Here is a 12,417-nt window from a genome sequence, read left to right as displayed (position 1 = left end):
GATCACTAAAATAGATAAATTCAAACAAAATTTAATCTATAATCAATCAATATAATCAAATATATAAGATGTTTCGTTATTGTTATAATTTTCTGACGTAAACCAATTTTGTTTACTTACAATTCTATTTTTAACTGCATAAGCGGTGCACCGGGTTGTAAACTTCCGGTATGACGGATAATCTGCTTTAGGAGAAAGCGAAGTCGAAGTAAGTATTTCCTCCCATTCTGCTGTAATTAGTGTTGCTACATGCTGAAATGTAACGTTTCTTTTAAATATGGAGTTAAAGTTGTTTGGACGTGCCCACAAACATTATTGTATCGACATTTATAAACATATGTGACACAAAAGTGACAGCATCACTTCGATTGAACTGGTCATGTTCTAGTTCATCATGATCAGCTGTGATGCAGGCTATTGAATCTGCAATATAAACAACTCGGATAATTAAGATATTAACGATATATACATGCATGTCAAGATAATCAACCTCTCCAATCAAAATCCAATCATGTGGTGTGTAACCCAGTGTTTACCACGGACCCGTGTTTATCATAGGGGTACGTCTTCATAATTTGGACTTTCAGAAAAAAGTCCTTTTCATTTTATCTGCTTAAAAAAAACCGGAGGTGCTACAGCTTTGCCTGTAAATTCCCAACCATTATATTATGTATGTGTGTCAGGTTTTAATTGTAAATAGTATACAAATTAATATGGTCGCCTTAAGCTTCTAGCTTCACACTAGGGGGAATTTCCTTTTGCTCAGTCGGTACAGTGGTGGACCAGTAAGGTGAGGGTCGCTAGTTCGATCCCTGGTGGTGGCACACTACTCTCTTTCCTGTTACATTTGGTGCCGTTGACCACTCCAAGTGTAAGCTATAGGAGAATGAGAGGCTTCGTTGGAGATAGAACCTGGGTTGTGTGTTCGGGGGTGAACACATTTGAAAGGGAGGAGTAGTGTGGCAGGTTTTAATTGTAAATAGTGTACATTACCTATATATAGTGATATGGTCGCCTCCTAGCTTCGCGTTAGTGGGAATGTCCCTTTAGCTCAGTTGGTAGAGCGGCGGACCAGTAAGCTGAGGGTCGCTGGTTCGATCCCTGATGGAGCCACACTACTCTCTTTTCCTGTTAGAGGTGTATAATATTGACATGACAAGGCTATATAGTACTGCAACTAGACAGTTTAAAACGGTGTGCATAGAAACACCTAACAGTGGATTAAATTCTTCTTGAGTTTGATTTCCTGAAACCTAATGGGAAATCTTTGAGTCAACTACCAGTAATAACATGGTCTTCTTCAAGGCTGTCATTCGGCTTTTTCACTGTTTTAATTCTTGTCTTTCAACATATGTGCTCCTTTCATTTGTAAAATCCAAAATAATCTTTTTGTTGATGACTGCATTATTTATTGCTGAAGATACAAACATACTCAGAAATGATATTCAATCCCTGAAAAAAAAACGGGAATAAAAACATGCAGAATGCAATTTCACCCAAGTAAATATATATTTCAGTATCCAGATAATTATATAAGAACTCTACTCCAGACTTACATCCTTAATACACCTAACAATGTTCAGTTCTCTGAATATCTCAAGATTAGTCTCTCTTAACTGTGTGTATATATCATGAGACGTTATATATCATAAGGAGTTTGGACAGATACATCCATGTAGACAAAATGATAAGGGCACCATCTTGGAACAAATACCCGGTAATTAAAGCCTTAATCCATCTTGGAAAATTGTTACACTGTATGCTTTAATTTCAACCCACCAAAGAATAATTAACTAGAGCATCAATAGAAAGATAGCTATATATATAGATAACATCAATATTTATATGAAAATGTGCCTATACTACATATTACAGCAATACTGTACATGTCTCTTCCGTGCTATAGCAGTTAGACTGAGTATCTTTACAAAATTGATGAAGAAAAATTAATTCACTGACCATGCTATACAGAAGTAGAAACAGCATGGACTTATCCTGATAATTACAAAATTGTATAACTGTGAACACCAAAAAAGACATGCTAGATGATCTGTCCACCAATATTCCAGTATATTTGTAAATACTATATATCCTCCAACAAGTACCTACTGATCCATTCTTAAATTGTTCATCTATGTTCCCCTTGGTCCCTCTTTTTTGCTTGTGGTAATTTTGAGACTGATTGAAAAATTAAAACAAAAAGAATTGTGCACCTGACAGGCTGCTATCTTGAATTTCACAAAAGAAATGTGTAAATATGCTATAAATTATTGAATAGATCTTCCAGCAAACTACATAATTATATAAATATTATATGTCCTTCCTCAATACTCTTAGTCCATAGTTTTGTGTTGTCAGATTTAAGTCTAAAACCTAAACAACTGACAGATGATTGAGTTGGATTCACTTTTGATCTTGATATACTGGTATAGCTATATTGGTCAATATTTAACAAAATATTTACAGACTCTTCTTTTTCTCATGTTGTATTTTTTTCAATTTTTGATCAGAAGTAGAAAAGTACAGTCATGGTTTGTGAATAAAACACATCTGTAAAATGGATAACTACCCGGTGCACACTTGGTTCTTTGTTTGTAAGGGACATAACTCAAACAAAGTAATTCTCTCTGTAAAGGACACTTTCGCCTTTCCAGGTTATCTCCTGGGCATCCTTTATACACAGGTTTGACTATTAAGACGAAAAGGTCGGAATTTACATCTAGAATCAGTAAACATCATACAATGTATTCCAACAATGATAGAGGTTCAACACAGTGATAACCTTTTAACAGGCTCTCTAGATTCGCCAATGCAACACAGTGATAACCTTTTAACAGGCTCTCTAGATTCGCCAATGCAATTGGGTGAATTATGACCTCTTGTACATGTATATGAGTTGAGTGGTTACCAAATTTTAAATGGATGCTTGGTTTGGTTTGTTTGTTTTTGTTTAATGTCCTATTAACAGCCAGGTCATTTAAGGACGTGCCAGGTTTTGGAGGTGGAGGAAAGCCGGAGTACCCGGAAAAAAAACCACCGTCCTACAGTCAGTACCTGGCAACTGCCCCACTTAGGTTTCGATCTTGCAACCCAGTGGTGGAGGGCTAGTGATAAAGTGTCGGTACACCTTAACCACTCGGCCACTGCGGCCGTGGATGCTTATAATATAGGTTTATATATATATACCTGGTAATTATCTATAAATTTTGTTTATAAACAAAATCTGAAATAAAACTTTCTTTTTATTAAGGTACTGGTGATGGTAGAATACTTTTTGTTACAGGGAGTCATGATTACACTGTCCAAGAAATTAAAACAACAGACACCTGTGAAAAAGGAAACTGATGAAATCAAAAGAATATCAATCCGGGACAAACTTCTGGTGAAGGGTAAGATAATGGTTTACCAATTGATATTCAACTATTCAATTTTACCATTTATTAATTTTATTAGTGAAAACTTCATTTCTCCTTTACTTCAAAACCATATTTCTTAAAATAGGCAAACAGGAAAAGACTGGAGAATTTGTGGGCCCAGTTGTTCAAAAGGTGATTAGCTTAATCTCGTGAATGATTAGTGAAAATTTCATTTCTCATTTGTTGAAAAACCTGTATATCGTCTTGAAATTATGCCAGTTGGAAGAGAACTAAGAATTACAGAATTTCATCAAGTTTTGTCAGGCTAATTCTACCAGAAATTATTACATTTGTATATCAGGATTTGAAAAATGTTGTTAAAATGTGATTAGCCTTATCACCTTTTGAAAAACTGGGCCCAGACTGGAGTTATTAAAATGCGATTTGAACAACTGGGCCCAGATTGTTCAGAAAAATAAACAGAATTAGTCTACTAGACAGGAAGAGATGTAATCACACAATTTTCACTGGTGATCAGATCAAATCAAGATGTACTATTCTTGTTTATGTATACAATGTATATGTGTCAATTATAAAGCATGTCTATGTTGTGTACATACTAGTAGTTATATAAGTCCCCTGCCAGTGAAACCAGGGGGACTATAGGTTTCTTTCCCAGATCTGTCTGTTTGTCAGTCCGTCCACTCGGTTTTCCACACTTTTCTCAGCCATGCTTCAAGGTACGATGGTGAAAGTTGGTATGTAACTTCAGTATCAGTGGCTACAGATCAAATTCGAGTTTCAGGGTTTTTGGATCAAGGTCACTGTTACTATTTTTAGCGGGGGGCCAGACGAACAAACATTTGAATGTGACTGTGTTGCAAGTTTGACCCTTACTACTAATGACTTGAATACTGGTATATGTAATAAAAATGATAAAGATCTTTAGTTAATTATTTTCTAATTTTAATGCTGCTTTTCTTCTGAACAGAGGTCCAGGAAATGGAAGAAAACCTGCCCAAGACATGTAAAGTAAACTTTGGTAACCCCAACGAGCTCCATCTCTTCTCTCTGACTATAACTCCTGATGAAGGATTCTGGCATGGTGGAAAGTTCTTATTTAATGTAGATATACCAGAGGATTATAATATTGTGGTAACTATTTTTTCTTTATTGTAAAATTTCAATTCTTATTTATTGTTTGTTTTAATGTGATTGATGGTTCCCATACATTCATGTTTTTTCAGACCCCACCACATAATGTTGGAAAGTGTGAAGGTTACAATAAAAATGACTTGTGTTTGTCCGTCTCTCTGTCCATCTGTTTATCACAGTTTGTGACAAAATTTTTCAGATGTTTTCGTGAATATATATTAGCAGTATGGTGTATTGATATTTTTCATGAGAGTTCTTTTTGGGGTCAAATATTAATGCTGGTAAGTTAAGCAACAATCGGAAAAGCGGTTTTGTTTTTCTTCAAATTTTGACATGTTCATTACATGTATTCAGCAAATTTGGCCACTATATTTTAATTAAGATTTTTTAAGGGTTCATACAATCATAAATACTTTTCATTAAAATTTGAAAGGGTTCTGATGATTGACCATGCAGGAATCAAGTTATAAAATATATTCAATTTTTACCTATGAAGACCTAAGGTATCATAAACATTATTTATATTATGTTGTAGCCCCCACAGGTTGTGTGTAATACAAGGATATGGCATCCAAACATCAATGAGGACGGTGAAGTTTGTCTAAGTTTACTACGACAGAGCTCTTACGACAGTCTAGGTAAGTGTTGTGAAGATTTTTCTAATATTTCTCTGGAAAAAGGGGTCATTCATTTCGTAAATCAGTTTTCAGTATGTCTTAGAGAACAAAATTGTGGTATAAGCTGATGGTATTTCTGGCTAGGTGCTTAGGTGATGTAGATGATGAGGTCAGGGCATGAGTCATAAAATTGTCTTCTTTGTCATTTGCATTGCTATGTAATGTTGATATCTAATTATTAACACAATGTATCGTATGCACTATTTGTTGTTAATAGATTCGAAGGTGAAGGCTTTGAATTGATCTACTTAAATTTGTATGTCTACTGCTAAACTCCAATTAAATGTCTACCAAAAATAATTTACCTACAGTATATTTTACAATGCTTGACTTGACCAGCAGTATGATCATGTTTGTTTGATTAAAGGTTGGGCACCAACAAGAAGACTTAAAGATGTGATATGGGGTCTCAACTCATTGTTTTCTGTAAGTAAACACTCATGTTTATATTAGCCGTTAAGTAAAATTTTTCCTTCACGGTACATTGTTTTGATACTTTCTCATATTCAAGTTAGCTAGAAAGATATTTTTTTCAGACCTGTACGGTCAAACCTGTCTATAAAGACTGCTCAAAGTAGACACCAAAAATGGTCTTTATAGTGAGGTTCAAGAAGTTTTTGTTTATTCTTCTTTTTTTTTAACAAAAGAAGTATCAACAAAAGATTCTATCTACAATTCCTGGAAAGGACCCTGAAGTCTCCAGGAAGAAATGTTCTTGATCAATATTAAAGGTTCACAGCTGATTGTCTTTGTTAAGACACACTGGAGGCATCATGGTCTAGTGGTAGCTATAGAATGCTGGGCTACGTGACTGAAGGGCCGCTAGTTCAAGTCCCGGTACCAGGGCTGTGTTGTATCCCTGAACAAGATACTTTATTCCATTCTGTTTCAGTCAACTCAGCTGTAAATGAGTATGTGGTAGGGCGCAGTGCAAAAAATGTCTTGTGTAAGTTGTAAGCTCTGAAATAGCAGCTCAAGCTGTATGCTCCCCAGGGAGTTGAGAAAGACATTGGCTGGTTGCTTAAGGCCCAATAACCATGGATAATAATTTATAAGCTGCTTGGAATATGGCTGTGTTGTTGTGATTTAGCGTTATATAAAACTCCAAATTATTATTAATATTATTAAAATAACATTTAAATAATTGTTCTGATTTACCAAAAGGCCAAGAAATATTGATTATATTATCAAGTTATTGGGGTCAACTTTGTTAAAATATTTTTTGACTTCTTCTGATTATTGGTAACAGAATTTATAGATATTTAGCCAGCCACTCGATGGGACTAAGTGTTACAAAGTTTTTGAAAAGAAATGACCTTAATGGATATTTATTGAAGGTACCCCCAGGTATACCATTTAATTTTTTTTCCATTTGGATTAGCTATAGACATTCAAAAGTGAAGGATGAGCTTATTTCCAAAATATGGCCGTATGCAGAGAAAATGTAAAAAAAAAATAGGGGGGGGGGGAAGCTTATCCCAGAACAATAAGTATACTATACAGCATCTCATCACCAGTTGCTTATTATTGATTAAGAAGTTATTTTTTAAAAAAAGACATTAAATTAAACTGTACTCATTTTATCTTCATACATTGATCAGTGTTTCAGTTGACCTGAAAAACTCACCTGCGCAAATGTTTAGCTTTCATACCAGTATGGTTCAACAAGACTGAATTTTTTTAATAATGATAAAAAAAATGCAATGTATGGAAAAGAGGATGGATGCACTAATTGAAACATATGAAAGGCTCTCCTTATCTCACTGGTCTGCTAATATATATATATTTGTCATTCTTTTAACCAAAGACTTATTAATAACTAGATTATTTTTGAAAACATAAAAAATGCTTTCTATGGCCATGTTTTTATTTCCAGGTTATACCAGGTAAACATGCCCCCTTTGTGTTTTTGAAAGTGCACAGTGTGTTTATTAGGTTGAATACAGTATATAAAATAGTCCCAATGTGTACTATAACTGTGTTTGTCAGAATGTTCAACTGATGTTTCTGAATGTTTGTTTTCTAGGATTTACTCAATTTTGACGACCCACTTAATGTAGATGCTGCCGATCACTATTCACGTAACAAAGTAAGTTTAAAAGGTTCACATTAAAATGATATTTGGCTACTTATATAAATAATCTAAGTCGGTATTGTACTAGTGTATTCTCTGTATACATGCAAGTATTGAATTATACTATCTTTCTTTCTCGTAATATTAATTACCATATGCTTCAGAATTTTTAGCTCACCTGCCCGAAGGGCAAGTGAGCTTATGCCGTGGTGCGGCGTCCGTCGTCCATCCGTCCTGCCGGCCGGCCGTCCGGCGTCAACTTTTTCATTCAAACAACTTCTTCTCAATAACCAAGAGGCCCAGGGACTTGATATTGGGCCTGTAGCATGCTAGGGTGAAGGGCTACAAAGTTTGTTCAAATAAATGACCTTGACCTTCATTCAAGGTCACATGGGTCAAATAGGCTATAATCTTCAAACAACTTCTTCTCAATAACCAAGAGGCCCAGGGACTTGATATTGGGCCTGTAGCATGCTGGGGTGAAGGGCTACAAAGTTTGTTCAAATAAATGACCTTGACCTTCATTCAAGGTCACATGGGTCTAATAGGCTATAATCTTCAAACGACTTCTTCTCAATAACCAAGAGGCCCAGGGACTTGATATTGGGCCTGTAGCATGCTGGAATGAAGGGCTACAAAGTCTGTTCAAATAAATGACCTTGACCTTCACTAAAGGTCACATGGGTCAAATAGGCTATAATCTTCAAACAACTTCTTCCCAATAACCAAGAGGCCCAAGGACTTGATATTGGGCCTGTAGCATGCTGGAGTGAAGGGCTACAAAGTTTGTTCAAATGAATGACCTTGACCTTCACTAAAAGTCACAGGGGTGAAATCCGCTTAAATCTGTAAACAATAATTTTGCGATAGCCAAGGTCGAGACCTGATATTAGGCCAAAAAATGCTGGAATGAAGGACTAGAAAATTTATTAATATGAATAAACTTAGCTTACTATGATATTTGAATAAAGAAGTAATCAGCATAGTATCTGTAGAAATGACCTCAATCAACTTCAAAGTTGCTGTAGAGCCAGGTGAGTGATACAGGCCCATTGGGCCTCTTGTTGTATTATGCTCTGAAATTGAACTTAGTTGAATCTGGAAAATATCATTATTAGAAAAATAGATACATGTAAATAGAAATAATGAAAATAAATAAAAATAAAATAAAAATATACACAATACCGAAACATTGACAGCTGCCTTTAATATAATTTGTAAGGCTATACTGATGTAGCGGAGCTGGACTGGGCTGAACTCTGTTGGCCAGGTCGCCGAAATGGTTAGATTCCCCGGTTTGAGTCCCGGTCTGGCAGATTGCATTTTTCCTCTCGTTACATTTTGAGCCCAACTAAATACCCACAGAAGTGATAAGGAGTCTGGTGTGTCTTTGAGGTCGAAGACTTTGTTGAAGAAGGGAGGAATGTAGCGGAACTAGACTGGCCAGATAGCTCAAATGGTCCCAGTCTGGCCGTTGAATTTTCCTCTTCTGTTACACCAATAAATAATTGTTTGTTGAATTATGACTAGCTAATGTGGCTCTTAACAGAGGAAAGCATTATGTTATGGTGCTTCTGTCTGCAAAGTAATTGTGTCAAAAGCAATAGCTAGGGAATTATACTTGCTTACAAAGTTTATATTTTTTTCTTACAGGAATCATTTAAGAGCAAAGTGAAAGACTATATACAGATGTATGCTGCTAGGTAACAGCGTGTGCAACTTAACTACAAAACTATTGGATGCCCATTGTGTAACCGTGGTAACCTGCAAGTCCCTGCGTTTCTGTTATAAGCTAGGCTATTGGATGGCTTGTGTGTTACCATGGTAGCCTGCATGTCTTTGTTTGTCAAACTGACAAACATTGGATGGCTAGCGTGTAATATGTGTATTTTTAATTACCATAGAGACTACTATTGGTGGGCTAATGCGTTACCACCATGATGGCTCACATTTTCATCACATTATTGAAGATATAGACTAGCCATTATATGTAGTCATTACGAGTGTCCTCCGCGTGTCAACCAACGCTAAAAAAAAGACTGTATGGAAATGCATGCTCACAGCCTCGCACTTCACAGCAACCCCTGAAAAACTGTGTGACATATCCCTTTAAACAGATCTCAAAATATCACTGCAGTTTTGAGATAACCGAGATCAATCAATTAATTTAATATATGGAAATATAACAAAACAAATGTCAGCTGCTTGTTTTTTATGGTGGTAGCGATAGACTGTTTTCTGTCAATGAGTCAGAGGCTGACGTGACTTATTAAATATCAGCGTATTCAGGGATTAATGCATGTAAGGATTTATGTGTTTGAATGATCCTGGTGCCCAACAGAAGATTTGGTGTACCAACTTAACAAATCACTCATAGAGCCGTCTCCATAATGCTTTCCAAGACCAAGTAAACAAATTTCTTGTTTTTTGGCATGTTAGTTATAATACAGTAACTGTAAACATATGTATTTTAGTGGTTATCATATTTCTAGTGCTTACACGCAGAAAGAATTCCACTAAATTATAACTGCACTAAATGAAGTTTCTTTTTTTTGGGTTTCTACAAGGCAATTATTGCTAGAGAGCCAATTCATCATTGTGATCATCTGTTTAATTGGTTATGCATTAAAATTTGAGAACGATAGGATAAGTTTTTTAACAGTTGTCATTCAGGATGATAGAATGTGCATGGATTGATGCGAGCTAAATTTGGGAATGTTAAAGTTGTAAGACAACAATTCTGGATACTTAATCATAGAAGAAAGATTATTTACATGCTTTATTATGGATCCTACACGGGTCAAGGGAAAGCAAATGATAGAGTTGGTAATTGTTTTTGTGAAATTGAACCTTTTTGTTTATTATAAGTTTGCAGATTATTCAATGTATTGAGTATTTCTTGGTCACATTTCAATCTACTTTTATCTAGATTTATATATCTGGAAAACCCTGTGGTACATGTATTTTTTTAACATTTTAGCTCACCAGGTTCAGTGAACCATGTGATCTATTCTACCTTGTTGTTGGGTCCCATTGTCTATCATTTTCAACAGACTACCAGACCAGAAAACCTGAAACACATTTTGACTACCTGGTAAATCTGAAATGGATAATTGAATTTCATAAATCAGGAGCGTTGTCCTCTATTGGTGATGCCACAATACATAAATAAGCCTGTTTCATTAATTTTACAGAATCTTTAATACAAAAAAAAAAAATTGCAAAATGTGGTTCACAAAAGCTCTCCCTAGACTTCAGAACCCGGGGAGGTTGCTTATTTGAGAATGAATACGATACCTAAGTTTCATTTATCTTTAGTAATGAAAAAGCTTGTGTGTGCTGAAGAGATTTAAAGCTCATTAAGACTGTGGAGCTCAATTGGTTTTAATTGCCTTTAGAAACTATTAATAATTATATAATAATAAACCCCCTGGTGATATCTCTAAACGGGAGAGGTTCCACATATGGTGTTAATGATTAGATCCTGACCTTTGACCTCTTGTGGGGGATAAGGCAACATATGTTTCCATTTGTTGATTTCATTTAAAATTTAAGTGCACTGAATATGAATAAGTATGGTGGCATATTTCTGCCATCAATTTGCCGACTTACGACTTAAAGATGTCGACATGTCCAAGAAGATGTCAAAATCATAAACAAATACGTCAACATAATTTGAATTTTTTTTTTGACCTATTAGCTTGATTGCCAAGATAATAATGCCATGATAATTATCTAGGAAGACGGAAACTTTATATTGTACGGCGGCATATTTCTGCCGTCGACTTCCTAGATAATTATCACGAAAATATAATCTTGAAGTAAACTATTAAGTTGACATATTTTTCGGTTTATGTTGGCATGTTTTTTGATGATGTCAACAACTTCTCAGAAATATGTTGACATATTTAAGTTGTAAGGCGAAAGCTCAATGGCAGAAATATGCCACCATACATAAGCATGAGATAATACTGTTCCCTTTTGATTCCATCAGCAGATATACATCCTAGAGGTGTAGGTTTTGGTACATTATTGCCTTGTTTCATGCAAAGTAAGTTATTGTGAATAAAATGAATTAATTTGGGATTGAGATTTTAATTAAATCCTAATTTTTAAGTTTCTGACAATTTAGTGTAATTATTTGACAGTTGCCATCAGATTGATTTGTAATGATTAATTAGCACTGGTATTCTGTGTCAAGACTTGTTTATTTCATTGTATGTTATTTTTCTTTTTCTTTTTTTTTTTGGAAATAAGTTTTCTAAAAGTTTCTATAAATGAAACGTCTCATTAATTAATTTGCAGAGCAAATTCAAAACTACTGCGGGCCGCGGTGGCCGAGTGGTTAAGGTGTACCGACACTTTAACACTAGCCCTCCACCACTGGGTTGCGAGTTCGAAACCTACGTGGGGCAGTTGCCAGGTACTGACCGTAGGCCGCTGGTTTTTCTCCGGGTACTCCGGCTTTCCTCCACCTCCAAAACCTGGCACGTCCTAAAATGACCCTGGCTGTTAATAGGACGTTAAACAAAAACAAACCAAACCAATTAAAAACTACTGCCACATGCACTTTTTCATTTGCTAAATATTTGTAATGTTTCAAGGTTTAAATGGGGAGAGGTACCCATAGGCTTCCTCCAGTAATGTTGACACCAAAGAATTTATTATATTGAGCTTGTTTGATATTTAATTACATAATTTATCATTTTTGGCAACATTGTACAACTCTTAATTTACTCTAACTTGAACTATATTTCACAGGTAGTATTGATGGAAGGTTCACAATGTTTTACGATTTTGAATAAATATACACTTTTGTAATATAACAATGCAGTTAATGAAGCATTGTCATTGCATTTTTAATGAGTCAATTAGATTCTGAAGGGAAATATACCCAATCCCCATACTTTTGTATTGAACCCCCAGTTGTACATAACTTTACAATGAGTGCAAATGCATTACTCAAGTACCCAGTGGTGTTACGTTTCATGAAATTTTATATCTATGGATGCATTTGGTAATGAACTTAGTTTATTGTCATTCAGTATTCAATAAATAAAATGATGTACCTTTTAATAAATATGTTGTTTACGCATCAAGTGTTATGTATTGATTTTAACACATGTATGTCATTGTTTTGTATAAAATGTTATAC

The 12,417-nt window shown here is 35.1% G+C and overlaps 1 protein-coding gene across 1 annotated transcript; it reads left to right on the top strand.

The window, feature by feature from the left end:
- Positions 1-136: 136 nt before the first annotated feature.
- On the top strand, positions 137-12,357 carry LOC117318142 (NEDD8-conjugating enzyme UBE2F-like). Its single transcript, XM_033873160.1, has 7 exons — positions 137-208; positions 3,284-3,389; positions 4,348-4,511; positions 5,047-5,149; positions 5,556-5,614; positions 7,215-7,277; positions 8,916-12,357. The coding sequence occupies exons 2-7, from the start codon at positions 3,290-3,292 to the stop codon at positions 8,967-8,969; spliced, it is 543 nt and encodes a 180-aa protein (XP_033729051.1). The 5' UTR covers positions 137-208; positions 3,284-3,289; the 3' UTR covers positions 8,970-12,357.
- The last annotated feature ends 60 nt before the right edge of the window (positions 12,358-12,417 follow it).

The sequence above is a fragment of the Pecten maximus genome, chromosome 19 (genome assembly GCF_902652985.1).
Source record: "Pecten maximus chromosome 19, xPecMax1.1, whole genome shotgun sequence".
NCBI lineage: Eukaryota > Metazoa > Mollusca > Bivalvia > Pectinida > Pectinidae > Pecten > Pecten maximus.
The sequence above is the reverse complement of the archived record's forward strand: the minus strand, read 5'-3'. Positions and strand labels throughout refer to the sequence as shown.

Coding starts and splice junctions, on each gene's coding strand:
- LOC117318142 (XM_033873160.1), top strand. CDS start 3,290: ATGATTACACTGTCCAAGAAATTAAAACAACAGACACCTGTGAAAAAG. Junction 3,390..4,347: donor GGACAAACTTCTGGTGAAGG/GTAAGATAATGG, acceptor TCTTCTGAACAG/AGGTCCAGGAAATGGAAGAA. Junction 5,150..5,555: donor GAGCTCTTACGACAGTCTAG/GTAAGTGTTGTG, acceptor GTTTGATTAAAG/GTTGGGCACCAACAAGAAGA.